We start from the raw sequence: 20,580 nt of genomic DNA, 5'->3' as shown, positions 1-20,580 counted from the left end.
GTCAAACTGTAAGTTTAGCGGTGGAAGGCAACAAAATGTTTTATGTAAGACAGTTTATCCTGAAAGTTACTGAGAAAACAGAATATTGTTCAAGGTCACTTATGGCCTGTTTGAAGAGACTAACTTTGCTTCTAAATGAAAAACATATCAATGATTTGATTAATGGAGAAATGTGCTATGATTTATTTCAGTGATTCCACACCAGGCATCTTCAACAGTTGCTCTGGAACAATCAGTGGCAATTAATTGGTCTATATACACTCTCACATGTGTAGCCACACATCACATACCCATACGCATAACATACATCCTCCCTCTAATCCCAACATTTCAGGGTGCAGGGATGGGTAGGTTTAAACCTCCCACCCCTGTACGCTGAGACTGTGGCTCCTTCGCCCGCCCCCAGCTAATCAGCTGGGTAGGGGGGAAGGTGTGTGATTTAAATAATACTCCTCACAGCCCAGGAGTGTGATTGTGCTGGAGAAGAGCGACTCTCCTTGCGCACCTGTTTCCCCAGCAGAATCACACTCCGACAGCCTGCCAAAAAGCTGTTTGGCGGACTGTCAAGAGCACAATTGTGCCAGGGAAGAGCCACACAGCTGTCATTTTGTACTTTAACACAGATAAAAATGGTGTTGTTGTCTATACAAGTGAGATGAAACAATTAGTTTAATGCATCAAGAGACCTATTGTTGTTGTTTATTTGGTCAGTCGCTTCCGACTCTTCGTGACTTCATGGACCAGCCCACGCCAGAGCTTCCTGTCGGCTGTCGCCACCCCCAGCCCCCCAAGGTCGAGTCCGTCACCTCCAGAATATCATCCAACCACCTTGCCCTTGGTCGGCCCCTCTACCTTTTGCCTTCCACTTTCCCCTATATGTATGTATAGAGACCTATACATACACATTTATATATACATATAGCTTTGGAAAGGTGCCACCAATCCAAATACACACAGGGGCTGTTCATACAACATGCTAACCCACATGCGGTAGTGGGTTGTGTGAACCCAGGACTACACCCACAGGGTAGCTTGTTAACCATACAGGGTGGCTTGTTAACCACCCTGAACAACCCAACAACAAACTGTGGGTTCTCAAAGTGGCTTGTTCAAGAAAAATAAGCCACACTGCATGGTTAACAAGCCACCCTGAGGAAAATGTCCTGGGTTCACACAACACACTAAGCCATGGTTCAACAACCTCATGGTTCAACAACAACCACTGAGTGTGAGTTAACATGTTGCACAAACCCAGTCACAAACTCCTGAGTAGTACATCTGCCATTCTAATTCTAGTTCTCCAAGAATCCTGTGAGAGAGCAGAGAAAAGCAGAACTGGAAAGGCCAGCAGGAAGTCTGTTGATGATATTTCAAGGTGAAACCCACAGGAGTGAGAACCATCAATTCACTGATAAGACATTTCTTTAACACTGGAAGAGATTTCTGAGAGAGGAATACAAAGGATAAATCACCCCTTTCCTAGCTATTTTTAGGAGTAATGGTTGTGAACAGAGAGCTTAGCAGTGCAATATGCATGCCTCCATCTCAAATGCCAATCTCGCTCTCTCAACAACATTCCATGGATCTTTTGCAGTGTTCCTCCCACAATGGTGGCACAGCACACTTTCATGCCTTTGGATTTTAGCTAGTTAGCCATTTCTTCTTTGGATCCCATAACCTGGATCCAAATAACTTATTTAGGAGCATATAAAACCCCAGTGGAATTTTGACATTTTCTTGATGAACCTCACGCTCCCATGCATTATCACAATCTGCTTTTGAAAATCCTCTCAGTATCAAAAGCAATTTGCATGTATTCAGCAAATACAAGCCCCAAACCCCATTGAGCGTATGGAATTAATTGTATGGTTCTTTGGATCCTGGCCCTTGGGTTTTCAAGTTATATAACTTATTGCATAATTAGCTTTAAGTGTACTGTGAAATAAATCCAAGTTACATTATTACTCTTAATGCCCAAACTAGACGTGACACACCTTCGTATACTTCTTTCCTGCATTTTTTTTTTTAAATCCCAAAGCAACCTTGTGATATTGTGAGTTTACGCAAGGGAATGGGGTGGAATAGGGGGCTGATTAACTATTTCCCCTCCAACTGTTTTACTGCTAGGAATTTTCTCCCCCAAAGCTGCTTTTCTACCCATGAGGGGAAAAGATACAGGTACAGTCCCTACTGCACAAATTGTAATTCCTCGACTCAATCTCTCACACTCACAAGGCTCTTTTTGGTTTTCTGTTTTAACACAAAAGTGGGAGAAAAGATATATAAAAACTGCATGTCATAATTCATTTAGGCCCGAGAACACAGTCAAATGCTTGGAAGTATGTTTAGGCTGCAATCCTTTAACAACTTACCAGGGGGTAAACCCCATTGAACTCAATGGGATTTACTTCTGAGTAGACATATTAGGCTGCAATTCTATACACATTTACCTGGGAGTAATCCCCACTAAACACAGTGGTGCTGCTTTCAAGTAAACATGCATAGGATTCCACTGCTATTTTTTTTTTACAATATGGACAAAATATGCCAAAGTTAATGATCTAAGGCTCTTCCTACTTCAAGTTCTTCACTCAAAAAACACACAAAATGGAATCTACTATTTCCCTGGAAATTATATCAACCAGTATCAAAATTAAAGCTGAAACATTCTGATTTCAAGATTTATTCCCACTGAAATGAGATAGTGTAGATTTCTTTGAATAGAAAAGCTGAGGTAATTTTCAGGTAAGCACTGTGAATGAAAGATAGAGAACAGTCAAATGAAATACATTTTGCTCACCAGTTATATCCCCTTCCCGCCTTGACCTTGGCAGATTACGTGAAACAGTGGCTGAAAGGCCTTTTGAGGTAGAATTCTGTAACGTCGGCTGCCCTGCAGTTAGAGTCCAAGCAAGTCGTGCCCCCAGCTGTTGCCGGAGGCAATCTCCCACTCCTGCACGTTGATAGGATTGTCTAAGGAAAGAAAGCTAATATTAATATAATTAGTTATTGAAGTGTTACTTATCAATTTATATTACTCTAAAATGCCTCTAGAGGCAAGCTCTGAGAAACTTAAAGTTCAGCAGGCATCTTCTACAGCATGGCACAGAACGAACAGATTCTCATCCCCCCACCACTCTGCTTGTTGCAAAAAAAAAGAAAAGATATGACAAATCATTGCTTTTTAATGGGACATTAAAGACTAGCATTTCAGATGTCTTCTGAGAGAGGTTTCCTTCCACACTGAGGTGTGAAATCTAGGCCTGCCAAAAGGATACCTCAGAGCTTAATGTTTCAACAGCCATATGACACTTCTAATAGGTCTTTGCTGATCTTTTAGGTAGAAAACCAATCACTGCTATTTTATTTCAGTAAATCAAACAGCCCTATTCACAGAAACGCGAATTTTTCAACTTCCCGTGGATAGGCTGTTATCACAACTGGGATGGCACCTCCCCTTGCCTAGGGTCAAGTAACTAAGATACCATGGGGGGGAACTACACACTTTCCCAGCAAGCTAAGCCCCTTCAAATTATTAAAACTTACCTTACAGAACACAATTCTGGAACAAAATATTCTGGAGAAAATATTAAGGGCCAGATAAAAGGAAGGTGAAATTTTCTACCCTCCTGGATCTCAGAACAGAACTGAATGGTTCAGAAAGTAGGGTAGAGTGACTACATCTCCCTGCCACCTCAGGAAATGAGAATTAACAGGTAAGAAAAAAATAATCAATGGGACTTACTCCCAGGTAATTGTGCTTACCTCCAGATATTTTCCTTACTGCTATCATGGAATTATTATGTGGCCTTAAGCATATAACTATAGCAATTCCAACAATCCTAAAGGAACCTCTACTCCCATACAAACCTACTCACATGTTAAAATAGGCCCAAGCTCTACCAGGTGAGCTTGCTTTTGGATTTTAGGAAGGTGGTGGCTGGAAAGGGCCTTCTCAGTTGTGGTGCCCCATCTGTGGAACACTCTTCCCCATGGAGGCTCATCTGGCACCTACTTTGATGTCTTTCAGCAACAAGCAAAGGCCTTTTTATTTACCCATTGATTCTTTTTAAATAATTTTAATTTGGTTTTAGTCATGCTGAAATGTTTGTATTGCTCTCTTTCAACTTTTTAATTGCTTGTATTGATTCTACTGTAAGCTACCCTAAGGGTAGCATCATTGAAGGGCAGGATATAAATAACATAAATAACAAAATCTTATTAACCCCTGGTACCAAGCTGCGATGACAGCTGCATTCTGCTTAGGCTGAATTCTTTGAATAGCAAGCCTCCAAGTTTACCTCAACTGCTATTTATTGAGGTAGAACTCTGTGAATGGTTATCTGCAAGATGAACAAGTTTCATTTACCCTGGAAGAAATGACTGCGGAGTTGGTGTTGGCCCATTCGGGGCATACATGCCTAGGCTGCTGATCCCACTGCTTCCCATACTGCCAGAATTCAGACCAGACTGGGCATTCCGGTCTTGGTAATTCAAGGGAAGACTCTGAGGCCTGGCATAGTAGTAAGGAGTTGAGTGAGCATCCCGTGGTAGCGCTTGAGCAAAGAGTGTAGCAAAATTTGAAACCTTGAAGGGAAAAAAAAACAAGCTTTAAAGAACCCCATATATATTGATTAAATAACTCTAACCACACTCTCCCTCTGACAGTTACTATTTACTATGTACCTGGAACTATTTCAGAATAATAAAATATAGCATACACATTTAACCAGAACCAACCCCAATCTTTCTGAAGTAATTTCAGATAGTCTTGCTAACATTTAGTACATGAACTAACTCCTAACTTTCCAAATATGCAGCTGACTAAATTTCTACAGTGTAGATTGTAGCAGTGTAGTACTTGAAGGAGTGCCTCCTGCCATACCAACTTGACTGCAGGCTAAGAGCATCGGCCCTTCTCTACATCCAACAGAGACAAGGCTTGTTGCAATGAGGGAGAGGGCTTTCTCGGCCCTGGCATGAAATGCCTTCTCCAGATACACCTGGTGACTTATTTGCCCAGGCATTTTAAGACATTTTCACTATCTTATGTATTTTAAACTCTGACTTTTAATTTAGCTTTTATTTGCTGGTCATTCTGTATGCATTTGTGTTTTTAATTTTTGTAAGCCACCTTGAAATTATTTATAAAAAGGTGGTGTGTGTGTGAGAGAGAGTGAGAGTGAGAGAGAGAGAATATATATAATATAATTTACCTTGTTTGACTGCTTACGTGGATCTTCACTGAGGCTGAGCAGGAGGTAGAGGATTGACCATTTGTTTTTCAAAACACCCTATCACAAGACATAGCTATTAGAAATGGTAGCATAGTTTCAGAATAGATTATAGTTTTACTTGTACATAAGCAACTAGAATCTACCTTATAATTTAAGAGTAGTATGGGTAGGAAATGTTTAGTTTCAGATAGTCTAATCAACTATTGTTCACAGCTGGTCTTCAGGCTCTATCATTATTGGGGGGGGGGAACCATTCCTCAACCACCTGCATGGGTCAATCAATTAAAAGATTTGTAAGTCTACTATGCTCAAAATGGAGGATGGTACATGCATACACAGAGTATCAGCAAGTCAACTGCCACTTCCCTCCCTTTTGTACATACGGATTCCTTTGTGTTCATATATTAAAAAGGCCAGACCTGCCTCTTAAAAGTCTTCAGTCCCCACTGATGACCTATTTGTCCCTGATTTGATGCTGGTACTCAAGCATAGTGCTGTTTCAATAAACAGCCTATTATAACTATGCAATGAAGTACTGATATAATGTATTAGGAAGGGAGGATGCTGACCACATTCTTAGTAGTACAATTCTAGGGCAGCTTTCAGGTCTCGTTTGTTCAATATATACTAATTCATTAACTTGCTTCTGTAATATAAGAAGAAACACTGATTTGTGGTTTAAAAAAATACTGATAGACCTCCCACAATAAAGTTCACAGCTAACTCGCACACTGCTATATTTAAGCAACTATTCTACTGCTATCAGAAACAGGCCCAGTGTCAGGGGTCATCACAGGCGGGCAGCTGCTGAGGGCCCAGAGGGCCCCATCCCTGAGCCTACTTCAGCAGCTGCCACCATCCTCCTCCTCCTCACTTGCCCAATCGGCTGACAAAAGGAAGAGCCAGGGCCAAGCCCGCAGGCCCCGTGGCAGCCCATTCTAAAAAAAATTAAAGTGACATTTTGAGTAGCAGCAAACTGAACCAATCGGGCATTTTGTGGAGAGGGACATGGCCAATGAGGGCACAGAAGCAATGTAAAGACAGCCCTGTGCCCTCACTGGCCACGTCTTCACCAAAGTGGAGGTTCAGGTCAGTTCAGGTCGCTGCTACTCAAAATGTGGCTCAAAATAAACTTTTAAAATGGGGCACCACAGGGCCTACAGGCTCAGCCAGCCAGGTCCCACAGTGCTTTTCTAGTGAGTGGGCCAACCTGAGGAGGAGCTGCCGCCGCAGGGAAAAAAAACCCAGAAGGAATGTTGGCTGGCTGGCTGGGGGAGCAGTTTTGGCAGGTGGGGGAATCGTTACAGCAGTTGCCAGGTGGGCCCATGCAGCTGGTGGGTGGGCTTTGGTGGGAGCAAGCAGCTTTGGCAGGCCCATCAGCAGGTCTATACCAAGGACCCAATGGATCCTGCCAACGGCCCTGCTCAGAAGCCTGGAAATTACTGAACTAGCCTCTATATTGAAGGAGGAACGATCTCAACAATGCCAGGGAATAACTCATTTTCTTGCAGTATAAAGTTTGTGAACTTTGCTGAACTTTACTGTCAAAACTGACTCATAATTTCTCAATTACCAAGTGTGTTTTCAGAACCCTAGACTTCAAGTACATGAGACAGAAAACCAAGATCACTTAAGAGGCTGAAAGAATGCCTAATCAATAAATCAATATACATTATCTTAAAAATAGATAGCGGTAAGGTAGGTTTAACTTAAAAAGTAAAAACTTTTTTGCTTATCTATGTCCTTCCCATAAAAAGTCATTTAGGGAACTAAAATAAATGCTGCTTATTTTTTATTTTTATCAAAACAAGCTCTTAGCATTTTGCAGAACAGGAGATTGGAACAAACTCAAAACACAAGACATTTCCAAAACACAGAATATAACAAAATCACACTACTGGCTACCACTACACCACAATTAACAAGTCATCTCCATACTGGATCTTGGATTGCAGGGAACTCATTCTTGTACCTGAGAATGGAGTTTTCTGTAGAGCTCTGAAAATACAGCAGCATTTTCTTCCCTTCCCTGCCGCACAACTATAAAGAGAAAAGGCATACTGGGGTCACTATAAGCCTATCATGTGCAATATTAACACTTAAACCAAATGTTACTTTTACCCAGCATTATGTTATACAATGAACAATTTGAAGGCAAGTGGTATTGGTACCAGTTGTTTTGATACAATGTAAATGCTTGTCCATTCATGTCAGAAGGATAACCCCCTATTTAATTCTAAGCGTCACCTAATTCAAGAAAAATTTCCTACATGAATAGTACTCCTGTATAGGACATCCACACTATGGCCATGTCCACACAAAACAGCAAGCCTTAATCGTTGAGAATTCTAGCTTACTGGTAACAAGAAGTGTGCTCATACACACTCCCTAATTGCTCCTGCTGGGCTCCTCCTGCAAGCAGGAATGGCTAAAGCAGCCTACCCCAACCTAGTGCCCCCAGATGTTTTACTACAATTCCTATCATCCTGAATCAGCATGGAAATTGCCCATGCTAGGTGGGGATGATGGCAGTTTGTTTGTTTATTACATTTATAGCCTGCTTCTTCTCCCTCTTGCAAGGAACTCAAGGCAGCTTACATGGTCCTCCTCCTCTCCATTTTATCCTCACAACAACCCTGCAAGGTACATTAGGCCGAGAGTCAGTGACTGGCCCGAAGTCACCCAGTGAGCTTTATGGCCATGTGGGGACTACAGCCTAGATCTTCCAAGTCCCAATCCAACACTCTAACCACTACACCACACTGGTTCTCTTGTAAAACACATCTGCAGGGCACCAGGTTGGGGAAGGCTAAAGAAACCAGGAACTTACTGGCAACAGAAAGCCTCTCCTATAACACGCCAAAGTTTGTAGTTAGTTTCTGGCTTGCTAGAGGAGTGACAAGACAAGGCCCAGTTTCAAACCTAACACTTTTAATTGCTTGTAAGTCCCTAGTTACTTTTCCAATCCCACTTGCAGGAGGAACCAAGTGCGAGCGATTCGGCAGAGTGTACCAACACACTTGCTAGTTAGTGATAGTTACCATTTTGTGGAAACACTGTCTATAGTAAGAGGCAAATGCAATCATCAACTTCTGCAGAAGGAATCTGCTTCTCAGCATGTGTAGATGTGACAAACCACATCTTTTATCACAGATCAGTTTTTCTGAGTAAAAATTACATCCACCCAAGAAGTTGTCTTCTGTGACAGTGTGAAAAAAAAGTGGATAACCCACAAGCACTTGATAGCCAAGCCACTGTTCCCCTCGACTGTTATCCCTTTTGGCTGCAGTCTGAACATGCCATGGCACAAATTTCCAGCGTGATCCTCGGTGCAGCAATTGCTCATTCCCCAGGGTTAAAAGTCATCGCTGGATGATCTGCTTCATAATGCCAAGACATCAGAACTCTTCCTGATCATGCAAATTATCATGCTGTAAAGAATCCCACATAAACAAATAGCATATCAAAGGCCATACACGTGACTATGGTAGGAGCCAAGAATTATGTAAAAAACCACCACGAAAACATAGCACACCACTAATAGTTTCAGAAGATGTATTTTCTTTATTCAAATACATCTTCAGTTTCACTTTAGATTTGAGATTTTTTTCAAGCTGCATTATGGTAAAACAATCCTAAAATCAATATAACATTGCCAGGAGCCTTTATATAAAGAGGCTGTTCTTGAGAACTTCTCCAAGGGCTAGTATTAAAAGCAACTGCACAATCTACCCAAAATAATTTCCTGTACTTCCGCTCAGGCAGAGTAATTCTTAGTGGGACTGGGGCACGGGAGCAACACGGAGGATCTAACGTCTCATCCACAACCCTGCTGGCTCACAATTTTTTCCTGATGGAGCGGATCCTGCCCCTCTTGCTGGTCACAATGGGAAAGAAAATTCCTATGTCAGCTCCAGGTGAGGCCCCTAATGGATGGGGCTTGGGATATGGCGAATCCAAGGCCAGCTCCTCCCCACCCCATCCCTGGAACAACCCATTTCAGGGACTTTCATTGACTACCACCAGTAACTTTCTGGCCATGGAGCTCTCCATGGGCTCAGCAAGGGCTTTTAAGTTAGAGTTCCTCTTCACTGGCAAGGGCCTGCGGAGAGACACCTCTACCTAATTCTAACCCCCTCCAGCAAGCAAGCTCCAGGGATTTGAATTGCTTAATTAATCTGCAGTCCTAAACACACTTACCAGAGAAGGGCTCATTGAAGATAGTGGGACTTACTTTCAAATAAACATCTATGTGATTGCACTGTTAAGAGTTAAAATCAGGAAGGGTATCATCATTCACTCATTTTCAGATGATCTACAAAAGTAAGTTGTGGTAGGATTGGAATACTTCCAATATGTAGCTGGAGTATATACAGTATTTTGGTAATTCATCTGACATTGTTCAGAAATGCTCACAGAAAATACTTCCATGCCCCTAGGTGAGAATATTTATTTGTTCTTCAAAGGTTTTTACAAACATGGGGTTCTATGTCTGGCCACAAACAAGAGTGAACGATGTCGTAATTGCCTATTTTCCTGTCACACTATTTAAATGCTGAAAAAGAATCTGAATGTTCACATGTGTCTAGATGTTTCTCTGGGAGAGATACCAAGTGTATGAACCAAAACATAACACAATTTGACATCAACTGAGACCTGCAGTTTGCAAAAGCCAGCTCTAATGTCAATCAACTGTATATCTGTCTCAAAGGAAGCTCTCCATACTTGGAGCATGTCATTTTCCAGTTTCCACAAAGGACTCCATTTTTGTTGTTCAGTCGTGTCCGACTCTTTGTGACCTCATGGACCATAGCACGCCAGGCCTTCCTGTCCTGCACTCTCTCCCGGAGCGTGCTCAAGTTCATATTCATTGCATCGGTGATGCTATCTAGCCATCTCATCCTCTGCTGTCCCCTTCTCCTTTTGCCTTCAGTCTTTCCCAGCATCAGGGTCTTTTCCAGAGAGTTTTCTCTTCGCATTAGGTGGCCAAAATATTGGAGCTTCAGCTTCAGTATCTGTCCTTCCAATGAACACTCAGGGTTGATTTCCTTTAGGATGGACTGATTTGACCTCCTTGCAGTCCAGGGGACTTGTAAGAGTCTTCTCCAGCACCACAGTTCGAAAGCATCAATTCTTCGGCGCTCAGCCTTCCTTATAGTCCAGCTCTCACAGCCATACATTACTACTGGGAAAACCATAGCTTTGATTAGACGGACCTTTGTCGGCAAGGTGATGTCTCTGCTTCTTACTATGCTGTCTAGGTTTGCCATAGCTTTCCTCTCAAGGAGCAAGCGTCTTTTAATTTCATGGCTACAGTCACCGTCTGCGGTGATCTTGGAGCCCAAGAAAGTAAAATCTGTCACTGCTTCCATTTCTTCCCCTTCTATATGCCAGGAAGTGATAGGGCCAGATGCCATGATCTTAGTTTTTTTAATGTTGAGTTTCAAACCAGCTTTTGCACTCTCCTCTTTCACCCTCAACAAGAGGCTCTTGAGATCCTCTTCGCTTTCTGCCATTAGGGTGGTATCGTCTGCATATCGGAGGTTGTTGATAATTCTCCCAGCAATCTTAATTCCGACCTCTGATTCATCCAACCCGGCATTTCTCATGATGTACTCTGCCTTTGATTGTGTGGATCACAACAAACTGTGGCAAATTCTTAAAGTGATGGGAGTACCAGACCACCTTACCTGTCTCCTGAGAAACCTGTACGAGGGTCAAGAAGCAACAGTAAGAACCAGACATGGACTCCATTTTAGTGTGTGTCAAACCAAGGTCACAGCCACTTGCTGCTAAAATGAAAGATCTGCTGTACAAAAGACTGCTGGGACAGGATTTGAAAAAAATTCTCAATGCTTCTGATTTGTAGAATGGACTACCTCATAGGCTCGGCATGTATAAGAATGATTTTTTTATTTTTTAAGAGGAGGAAAGAAAGGAGAACTGCTCCATAAGTGCTCACAATCTATGCCAAGAGACCAAAAATCTTGGACAACAAGTTTAGATATAAGATGATAGTCAGCTTTGTTAAAAGATACAGAAATCATATCAGAACCCAACTGGATGCTACAAAAATCTATGAGTCATACACCCTAGCTTCCCACACTAATCTATCTCATATTTGGACAAATTTTATTCCCATGGCTCTGAATCATACAATGCAATCTTCAACAAGCCTGCTTAGAAGGAAGTCCCACTGAGTTCAATGGGGTAAGTGTGTACAGGATTGCAACCCTAACCTCTTAACTCTCCTTACTCCTTTCCTCATCACCTGTAGTTATTCTGGGGACTCACTTTCATATTTAAGCTTGGACAATTGAGATCACAGTATCATGTGCGCCTCAAGATCTTTCCCTGTATTACATTCTGCATTATGATTATCAGCAGCATGAGTTGGACTACAGACTCACCCCTTGAGGGATAAACCTTGCTATAATGGTTATGTTTCATATTTTCTCTACCACCATGAGGGTTAGAAAATTATTCAGACACGTGAATATATATACATAGCTGCTCAATACATCACTATATCCTCTTGCTTTTTTTTCTGTTAACTTCAGCTGACAGGGTGATATTATTAAAATTCATAAGACAAAATATAAAAAAATAATCACACATGTATATGTAATAATGAGAAAATAGGCAATATTTTGTACTGATAAGTAGTAAAGCAGACCTGCTCTGTCACAGGAAATAAAAAATCACTTATTAAAAAAACCTTAGATTTGAATATTGTTAAAAATATTAAATAAACTTACGTTCTTTTTTAATTTTTTCTGCTACAAGAAACTCATCTCTCTCAACAGTAGGGGCAAAATTGCTTCCAATGACTCGCACTGCATACTGAAACTGCTGGGCTACATCAGCTGAAATAAAATCACAATTAGATAGCATTTAATAGTAAGGCAGCTAATATATATACAGAGGCAGATATAAACAGAGGTACGTACAGACCTTACAAATCCTTCATTTGTAATATAGTATGAATGTAGAAAGTCTTCCTGTACAACCAAGATTTTTAGTCTAGTACTACTGTCTGTTCGGAAGCAGTCAGCGCAGATCCAAAAAACATATGTTGGATGACTTCAGAAGCTAAAACACAGGGTTGTATAAGCTTGGAGTCCATTTATAGGCACCTTAATGATACACTGCTCCTACCTTAAAGAAGCTAAAATAGTCTGACATTTTCATCACTCATGGTCAGGCCAATGAACCAGAACATGTCAACAACCAGATGGTAAATGTTAGCCCACCAAGAAAAACTTCCACATGGCTAATAGTTATGGGGGAGCACCTCCTCACGCAGCCCAAAAATCAATTGGGCTGTCGTGTTCAAACCTAATGCTCAAAAAACCGAAATGGATCTTTTAGTTGCTTCACTTGAACAATCGAGTAACCCAATTTCTCCCCAACTCCCCCACCCTCCCTGCCAGTTCTTTCCCTTCCCTAAGGAAAAAAGTGAGGGTAGACAGTAACAGGGAATGCAGTGTGGGAGAGCAGGGAAGGCAACAGCTGGAGTGTTAATTGCACCAGAGATCGTGGGGCTTGAGTACAAGCCCACAATCTGTAGCTGCAAATGGTGGTAGACGGTGTAACCGCAATTTGATTCGGGGCAAGCTCACAAGGGGGCTGTGCCCACCTCAAACTGGGATTGCTCTAATCTGAACGGGGACGCTCACATTTGCAAGCACCCTACTTGAAATAATTACCCCTTTTCTGGCGCTGTTCATTTGGATCTTTACAGTTCAGCAATACACATATGTTCCTTCTCACAGTGATGCCTCAGGTCAAAGGCTAGCAGAATAAAACAAAGTTGGATTAAAATCAGCCCTATATCCCCTAGAAATACGTGGGTGTGAGTATCTCTTGAGCAGTGTCCTACGGAGAGAGTTCACTCTCCATGAGATATATCACTGAGGTTTTCCAGCCCTTCTCCTGCCTACTTAGAGTGCTATGGTTCCTATACACCCTGGGAGGAGCGGCTCTCGCTGCCATCTCCAGTTGTATATATCCTCCAATGGTAGTTATTACCACTGGTATACCAATGCGCACTGCCAAAACAAAAGTTTTTAATTAGATCCATGTTATATTGCCATGCACAAAATTCTGCAGTCAGTACTGGCCCATGGTGTTGCCAAAGCAGGGGGTTTACATTGCCTTTCCTTCTCAGCATCTGGTACACATGAGAAAACCAACTGTTCCCTCCAAGTAACCTGCCCATGGATCCCAGTCTCTGTATCCTTTGTGCACTGTTTGTTGTCCTACCCTGAAATGTTGTTTTTATCCTCACCAGTCATCCAAAGATTGCTAAGCTGAATATTCAGCTTTTACACTTTTGCTCTTAATTTGAAGAGGCCTTGAAATCTCTCCGCAATGTTTTGCCATTTAATGGTTGTAGGAAGAGGAAGCATTACAAAGATTTAACATTTTTCAAATACACACATGGAGCCTGTAGCAAAATGTTGCATTATGGAGCACTCCTGCTCAGGTTCCCAGCCACTCCATTCCATTCCCCTTTCCCAGCTTTCCAGTTCCCCCTCATGTCAGTCAGCATTCTGTGCCCTCTGACCACACTCAATCCTCACTGGAGGGGGGGAAGTTGGAAGATTATTTTCCTCTCAAGATTTTTCATAGTCCTGCAAACCTTGGGGTTCCCCAGTCTGTTGATGCATCCTCTTGTATGTGGGTGGTGACACTTTGGCTACATAAGCAACAGCTCTCAGAAAACTGAGATTGTGTGTATGCACATACGCCATGTTCAGTAACCATCTCAAGCCCAGGGTCCTGTGTACTTTCTCCTTTGGATGAACTTGGGATGGAATAAAGGTAGCATATCTCTATACTGTATGAATTTGCTAAACTGCAGATTCAAGAAGAAAAAAAGAAGGAAATAGTATATGAACTTTTTTTAACCCAAATAGTCTTTGAGATGAAAAAGCTGTCCTCCCAATACCCCTATTTGCTCTTTAAAGTCCTTGTCCCTGCTAGGGACTTCATTCCACATTTGGCAGAACTGGATCAGCAAAATGAAGGTCCACTGGGCAGCTCCTATTCTACAGAGGTAAATGCCAAATGCTCCCCAAACCAACATCTCTGGAAATAAGCTTCCACTTTGCAGATCCTAATGTGTTTCACTAGCTGGCACATACAGAAAAGCACAGAAACTGAAGATCTTCTTAAGGGCCCGCTGTTGCATTTTGTTGAACTTGTCTCTTGTTATGTTAACCTTTCAATGATGCAGCCTTCCTAATCCATCAGAACTTAATTACAATCTAGTCACTGCATATTAACAAAAGATTGGACAGAGATGTCAAATTAGCATACATCAAAAAATATTATAAAAGACTGGATTTCTTTCTTTCTTTTTCTCCTCACAGGACAGCTAACTTTAAAAGTATACACCACTGAGAAACTCATTAAAATGAATGAGAGCTACACCTCATAAATGTGAGAGCAATGCAAGTGGGATATGAATTAGGAATGGTGTTAATGAAGAAGCTAGTTAGAACACAACCATGAACTGCTTGCTTGTAGATTTCAGCAACTTCCAGACACACACAAAAAATCTATGAGAAAGTTAATAATTCCAAGATCATGGCCTTATCTGAGTATCCTGACAGAAGTTCTTAATGAAAAGATTTATGAAAGATTCTCCACAGAACTAACAACACCATTAAAGACCACAGTGCTTAAAGGAAATAGCAAAAATGATCAATTTGAAGTAGGCATGTTCTTCAGAGCAAAGTAGTAATTTAAATTAAGTATGGTTCTGTGCTAGGCAGGTTTCCCTAGTGCTTAGTAGGAATTGTCTTTTATCACTCATTTTGCAAAATACATTCCCTTCTCACCATCTCCATTAATGGATCAGAGGTATTTCTGCTCAGAACTGCAGTTTGCCATACGTATTTCAAAACCTAGAAAGTGCTCTGAACAAATCATTGTGAAAGTATTAGGGGCTATAGTAAAGAAAACTAAAATGGAAAAAATCCAAGAAAAGGATTCCAACTGTTACAGCAACAGCTAGTGCCTTCTAGAAATTTCTCAAGAAGTGAGAAGAAATTAAATATATTTGGTTAGCTCATGGGGCTGAGTTATTATTTTTCTAACAAAAACACTGGTAATATGCATTGAAAACCACAAGTACTATTTGATGAAAAGATTTTAGGAAAGTCTAGAGAAATATGGTCCTTTTGAGTCATGAGATCCAATTTCCTGTAGCCTCAAGCATATCCCATGTTCTTTTCAATGGATAAGAGAGAGGGGGGACATTTAATTATATATGCAAGAGCTCTTCTTTACTATCAAGCTTTCTCCATCCGAAGTCTGCTTTGGATGGAAACATCTGTCCTAGTTCTATTTTAAGGAGGTATTTTAAAACTATTATTATCTGCACCAAGCTTCCAGATTAAGATGACTAGTGCATTCTCCTTGTCTCTGGTCTTCCTTTGTCTCTGCTTGTCCCCTCTCTTCTACCTAGTGCTTGGCTGCCAAAATCGTTCACCTCTCTCATTGCTCCTCCACTGCAATCACATAATGCCTGGCCTTAAATTCCTACACTAGCTTTCTGTCCATTCCCACATCCAGCATAACCTCCTCATCCTTGCTTTCAAAGTCATCCATGGTCTTGCCTGCCCCCACCTCCTGCCATTGCTCCACTCTTACATGCAAATACATCCCTCACTTTGACCTTCACTCCTCAAGCTCCACCACTTTCCATTGTGCAAAGGTATTCCACTCAAAAAATGCTGTCCTTTCTCCTTTGCTGCCATGTATGCTTCAAACTGCCTCCCAGAACACCTGCACAATGCCACTTCTCTTCCTTCAAATCCCTCCTCAAAACCCAGCTGTTCCACAAAGCCTTGGGCACCCCCCCAGGGCATTTCCATGTCCTACTGTAACTAAGCCTAAGCACATGTAATCACACCTACACATAACCACACATTTCCCCCCCTTTCCCCCCTACTTTTCCCTATGTCAAATTGTGGATTGTCAGCTCCTCAGGGCAGGTCCTCTTGCACTCTGTACAATGCCATGCACATTGATAATGCTGTAATAATTACAAATTATTGTAACATAATAATTAGTACTCCCACAGACATAAAGAAATTTGCACAGTTTTACAGTATCTACTTAAACCAGGGGTGGGGAACCTGTGGCCCTCCAGATAATGATTAACTACTACTCTCATTATCCCTCACCACTGGCCAGGCTGGCTAGGGCTGGTGGGAACTGGAGCTCAACAACTTCTGGTTCCCACAGGTTCCCCAGCACTGCTTTATTTTAAACACTTTCTTCTTAGATATGCAAGAACAACAAACATACTAAGTAAATTACATAGATCTCAAGAGACCATAGTGTGACACTTGAGGGGCATGCTGTCTATTCTGCTAAAATATATTTTCTTCCAAACAAACAAGACTAGTCTCTTGCTTACTCAACCATGCACCCTGCAGGAACTACTTCAGTGGGATATGGGCTGTAACTCAGGGAGCTTGAGCATCTTTTCCTGCTCTAGCCTGCTGTACTCTTGAGAGAGAAAACATGGAGTAGAACCAGCTAAAGGGACAAAAGATGCTCTAGCCCTCCATACTTTATGGCTTCCCTCTCAAGAATGTCTTGAGAGAGAAATGACAAAATATGGTGGGCTAGAGTGGTAAAAGAGTCAATTTTAGGAAACAGAGGTACAGCTAGAGGGGATATAGCTCAGTGATAGAGCACATGCTTTGCATGCAGAAGGTCCCAGGTTCAGTCCCCAGTATCTCTAGGTATGGCTGAAAAGATTCCTGCCTGTGTGTTTACTCATGAGCAAGTCCCACTGAATTCAGTGGTCTTACTTCCAAGCATGTGTGCACAGGATACACCAGCCTTCCCCAGCCCATTGTCTTCTAGATGTTTTAGACTTCAACTCCCATCAGCCCCAGCCAGCATGGGCAATCATCAAGAATGCTTGGAGTTGTCCTTCAAAACATCTGGTGGGTACCAGGTTGGGATACACATTTACCTAAGAATTAGCCCCATTGAACATAGTGTGATGTATTCACGAGTAAGCATGCATATGCACTGTCAGTGTTTCATTTCAGTGGCAAATGCACATGCAAGTGCTTTAACAGTTTTATTCTCCAAAGGCTCAGAGCCTACTCCTTGCAAATGCCATTAGTTATTTCTATCCAATTTTAACAGTTTGCATTTGAGCACTAATTCTTAGCTGCTCATCAGTTTATCAGCTTTATCCATTTTCAGTACAACAGTTCTACATAAAATTATTTCATGAAATCCATGGAAGTTTAACTTCATCTCTCTTGTGTACAGACTAAACTTTATTCTCATAAAATGGTTAGGTGAAATATCCCATGGAATACTACAATGAAATTAGTCCCTTACTAAAAAAATCTTTGTTTGCTATTCTCAACAGCATTCACACACAAAAAATCCTTCCAACACAAGCAAGTATCCATCCAAGCCTTTCTAACTGAACATATAATACCACCACAATTAAATGCCCTTCCAAGTGTATTTGAGATAATAGGCTGGTTTGCACAACATGACAGCTCATCGTAGGTTAATTTACCTGCAGTGGCTGTCACATTGTGCTGGGCACTGGTTGTCATGTCATGTGAAACCAGGCAGCAGAGGTTGTTTGAGAGAAAAGGAGGAAGTCCTCTTAAGATGGTGCTTGCTGTTTTTATAAGTATTTGTATTTTAATTTTTTTTAAAAAAAATATATGCTACCTGATTACTGAGGGGTACCTTTTTATTCAATTAAAAGTTTTCTGAAATGATTAATCTGGTTAATCAATTAAACACTGTAGCCCTACAGAAAAGTTTTGAAAGGAAATCTGGAAAGCTGTTCCCACAAAATGAATCCCCAAAGGGTAGCCGTGGTACTCTACTGCAACAAAAACAAGGAGTCTTGTGGCGCTTTCAAGACTAAATTTATTCTGCCATAAGCTTTTGTGGACTGTAGCCCATTTCATCAGATGCATGGAGTGTTATGGAGTTTCAAGTTTATATACAGTATATATGGTGGAGGTAGGAGGAAGAATTGTAAATAGCAAATATGGCTCACAACTTACTTAAGATATGCTGCTCACAACCTAAGTGCTGTACCTCTTTTATACTTTGCTCAAAAGTATAACACAAGATGGGATAGTGGGTTTTTGTTTTTTTAGCAGCCTCTCAACAACTTACAGGTAGCTTTGTAGGTAGGAAAGGTTCCTCCTGTGCAAGCACCGAGTCATTGCTGACTCCTAGAGGGATGCCGCTTTCACTGGCATTTTCATGACAGACTATAGCGGGGTGGTTTGCCATTGCCTTCCCCAGTCGTGGCTACCTTTCCCCCAGCAAGCTGGGTACTCATTTTACTGACCTCGGAAGGATGGAAGGCTGAGTCGACCCGAGCCGGCTACCTGGGACCCAGCTTCTGCTGGGATCGAACTCAGGTCGTGGGGAGAGTTTCAGTTGCGTAACCAAGCCATAAATAAGCCTCACATTTGTGTTCAGTGATCCAGCAGTCAGCCTCATTTTGGGGCTGCATACCTGTTATACTTAGTTCTTCCTTTAGCACACTTGCATTCTGCCCTTCGTCTAACCCGCTATTCCCACTTCATACACGCATCAGGCCTGTGAAGCAGGCTAGGTTGGGAGGCACAGTACCTTTCCTAGGCCACTCGCTGAGCTTTAAACTAACAAAAAGACGTGTCACCGGCGTCGCCTCCCTCTGCTGCGCGTAACTATTTCCGCAGGCACCTCTTTTTGGCGGGATGGAGGCGGCGGGGTGGGGTGCGGAGGGGAGGGGAGGGGAGGGGAGGAGCAGGGAGTGACTCGGCAGCAACAACATCCACTCTCCCGAGTGTTTCCCGGGCCACGTGAATCAGCTCGCCTGCTCAGCTCGCCCACCTGCGCGGCAGCAGCTGCCCTCTTCGTCTGCATGCGACAATATTACTGGGGTGGAGGGGAGCCGGAAAGCATTCCTTGCTCCGCCTTAGGAGTACCGAGCGGCTCTGCCAGTAGGAAGGGAGTCGTTCCTCCTCTCCCCCGCGCTTCCCCTCCGGAGCTCAAGCCGGGGGAGGAGGGGAGAGAGAATAAGTCCGTAGCGGGCCGTCTGGGGAGGAGAGGAACTAAGCGGTTACCTTCGCCCTTGCCCAGGATGCGGCAGCACAGGTTCTGCAGGAGAACGTTGGGGGACTTCTGATCCGGGCTCGCCATCCTCGCATGGGCGCGGGGGGCGGGAGGGAAGGCTGCGCTCTCGCAAACAGTCCCCGCCTTCAGGGGCCGCGTCTCCGACCCTCCCAGTCCGGTGCTTGCCTGGCTTTAGGGCGCCATTTTAACAGAACCCGCCGAAGGGAGAGGGAAGGGGAAGGGGGTGGGGGAAGCAACGGTTTTCAAACCCGGCCCCCCATAATGCTTCGCAGCCCGGACGGCACGACCCCGAACACCTTCCGACATGCAACAACTAGTCGCAGCGAAGAGGTTCCGGGGTACAAAAGGGTGCTATCCAAACTAAGGAGGGAGGCGTTGTTGTGCCCTTTCTTTCCGTTTTTGTGCCTTTTCTTTCTGTCCTTCCTTCCGTCCATTTCCCTCCCGCCAACACGGAAGCTATGATTTTATTCGCGAGCAGACACATTCTTTTCCTGCAAAGGTCCCCAAGAAAACAAAGAGTGCTGGTTATATGGCTGTTCAATTACATCACTACTGCACCGTGGCATCATCGCTTTTTAAACGATTGAAGCGCGGGTGCGTGACATAAAAGACGCAAGTCTGTCTCGACAGCCTCCGTGACACCCGACACCCCCTCCTTGGGGTTTGAGTCTTGTGGAAGTTGGCTCCTTGGAACGAAAAATAAGATGTTAAAATTATAATTTTGCAGTTTCCGCAGAAAAGACGACACGTGAGGTCTTAATCTGCAAAGTGCGCCGGCTGGCAGAGGATTCCTTGTAAAATCTCGCAGTCCATGAAGCTAATATCTGACCTCCAAGCCATGATGGACTTTCAACCTAATCCTGTATTGTCTGGCACATAAATTGTGCACATCGTCTATTTATTTACAGTATTGATATGCTGCCCAATAACCAAGTGCTCTGAGCAGCTTACAATAAAAATAAGAAACATTAAAATACAATTAAAAAATAAGGACAAGAACATACGATGCAGCATTTAAAAAAAACCACAAGAGAAGATTAAAAAATCTCAAACTCAAAACACAAATAATGTTTTAAAACTATTTTAACACAGTTGGTGTGTCATCTGGCCCCCATTTCTTTGCTTTTAAATATCTGGTCTACTTTAGCACTTGCTTCAGCTCATTTGCTTATGTTTGTTTTTTTCGCCTTCTATTCCATTCTAA

The 20,580-nt window shown here is 42.6% G+C and overlaps 1 protein-coding gene across 14 annotated transcripts in view; it reads right to left on the bottom strand.

Moving 5' to 3' along the window:
• TUBGCP3 (tubulin gamma complex component 3) overlaps nt 1-19,581 on the bottom strand; it is a 95,030-nt gene extending 75,449 nt beyond the window's left edge. For 12 of the 14 annotated variants that reach the window (XR_014789236.1, XR_014789240.1, XR_014789241.1 and 9 more), the window contains exons 1-6: nt 18,891-19,359; nt 11,996-12,103; nt 7,210-7,277; nt 5,217-5,294; nt 4,370-4,587; nt 2,801-2,973 (exon numbers count right to left, since the gene is read on the bottom strand). Coding sequence is in view for 8 of the 14 variants with exons in the window: in XM_084844614.1 (XP_084700740.1) it covers nt 2,801-2,973; nt 4,370-4,587; nt 5,217-5,294; nt 7,210-7,277; nt 11,996-12,103; nt 18,891-19,074 (829 nt within the window). In the remaining 6 variants the exon portion in view is untranslated. The other 2 variants (XM_084844617.1, XM_084844615.1) reach the window with 2 other exon arrangements.
• Nucleotides 19,582-20,580: the final 999 nt, after the last annotated feature.

The sequence above is a fragment of the Heloderma suspectum genome, chromosome 3, assembly GCF_057233095.1.
Source record: "Heloderma suspectum isolate Gila_16-S chromosome 3, 16-S_ref, whole genome shotgun sequence".
Taxonomy (NCBI): Eukaryota; Metazoa; Chordata; class Lepidosauria; order Squamata; family Helodermatidae; genus Heloderma; species Heloderma suspectum.
The sequence above is the reverse complement of the archived record's forward strand: the minus strand, read 5'-3'. Positions and strand labels throughout refer to the sequence as shown.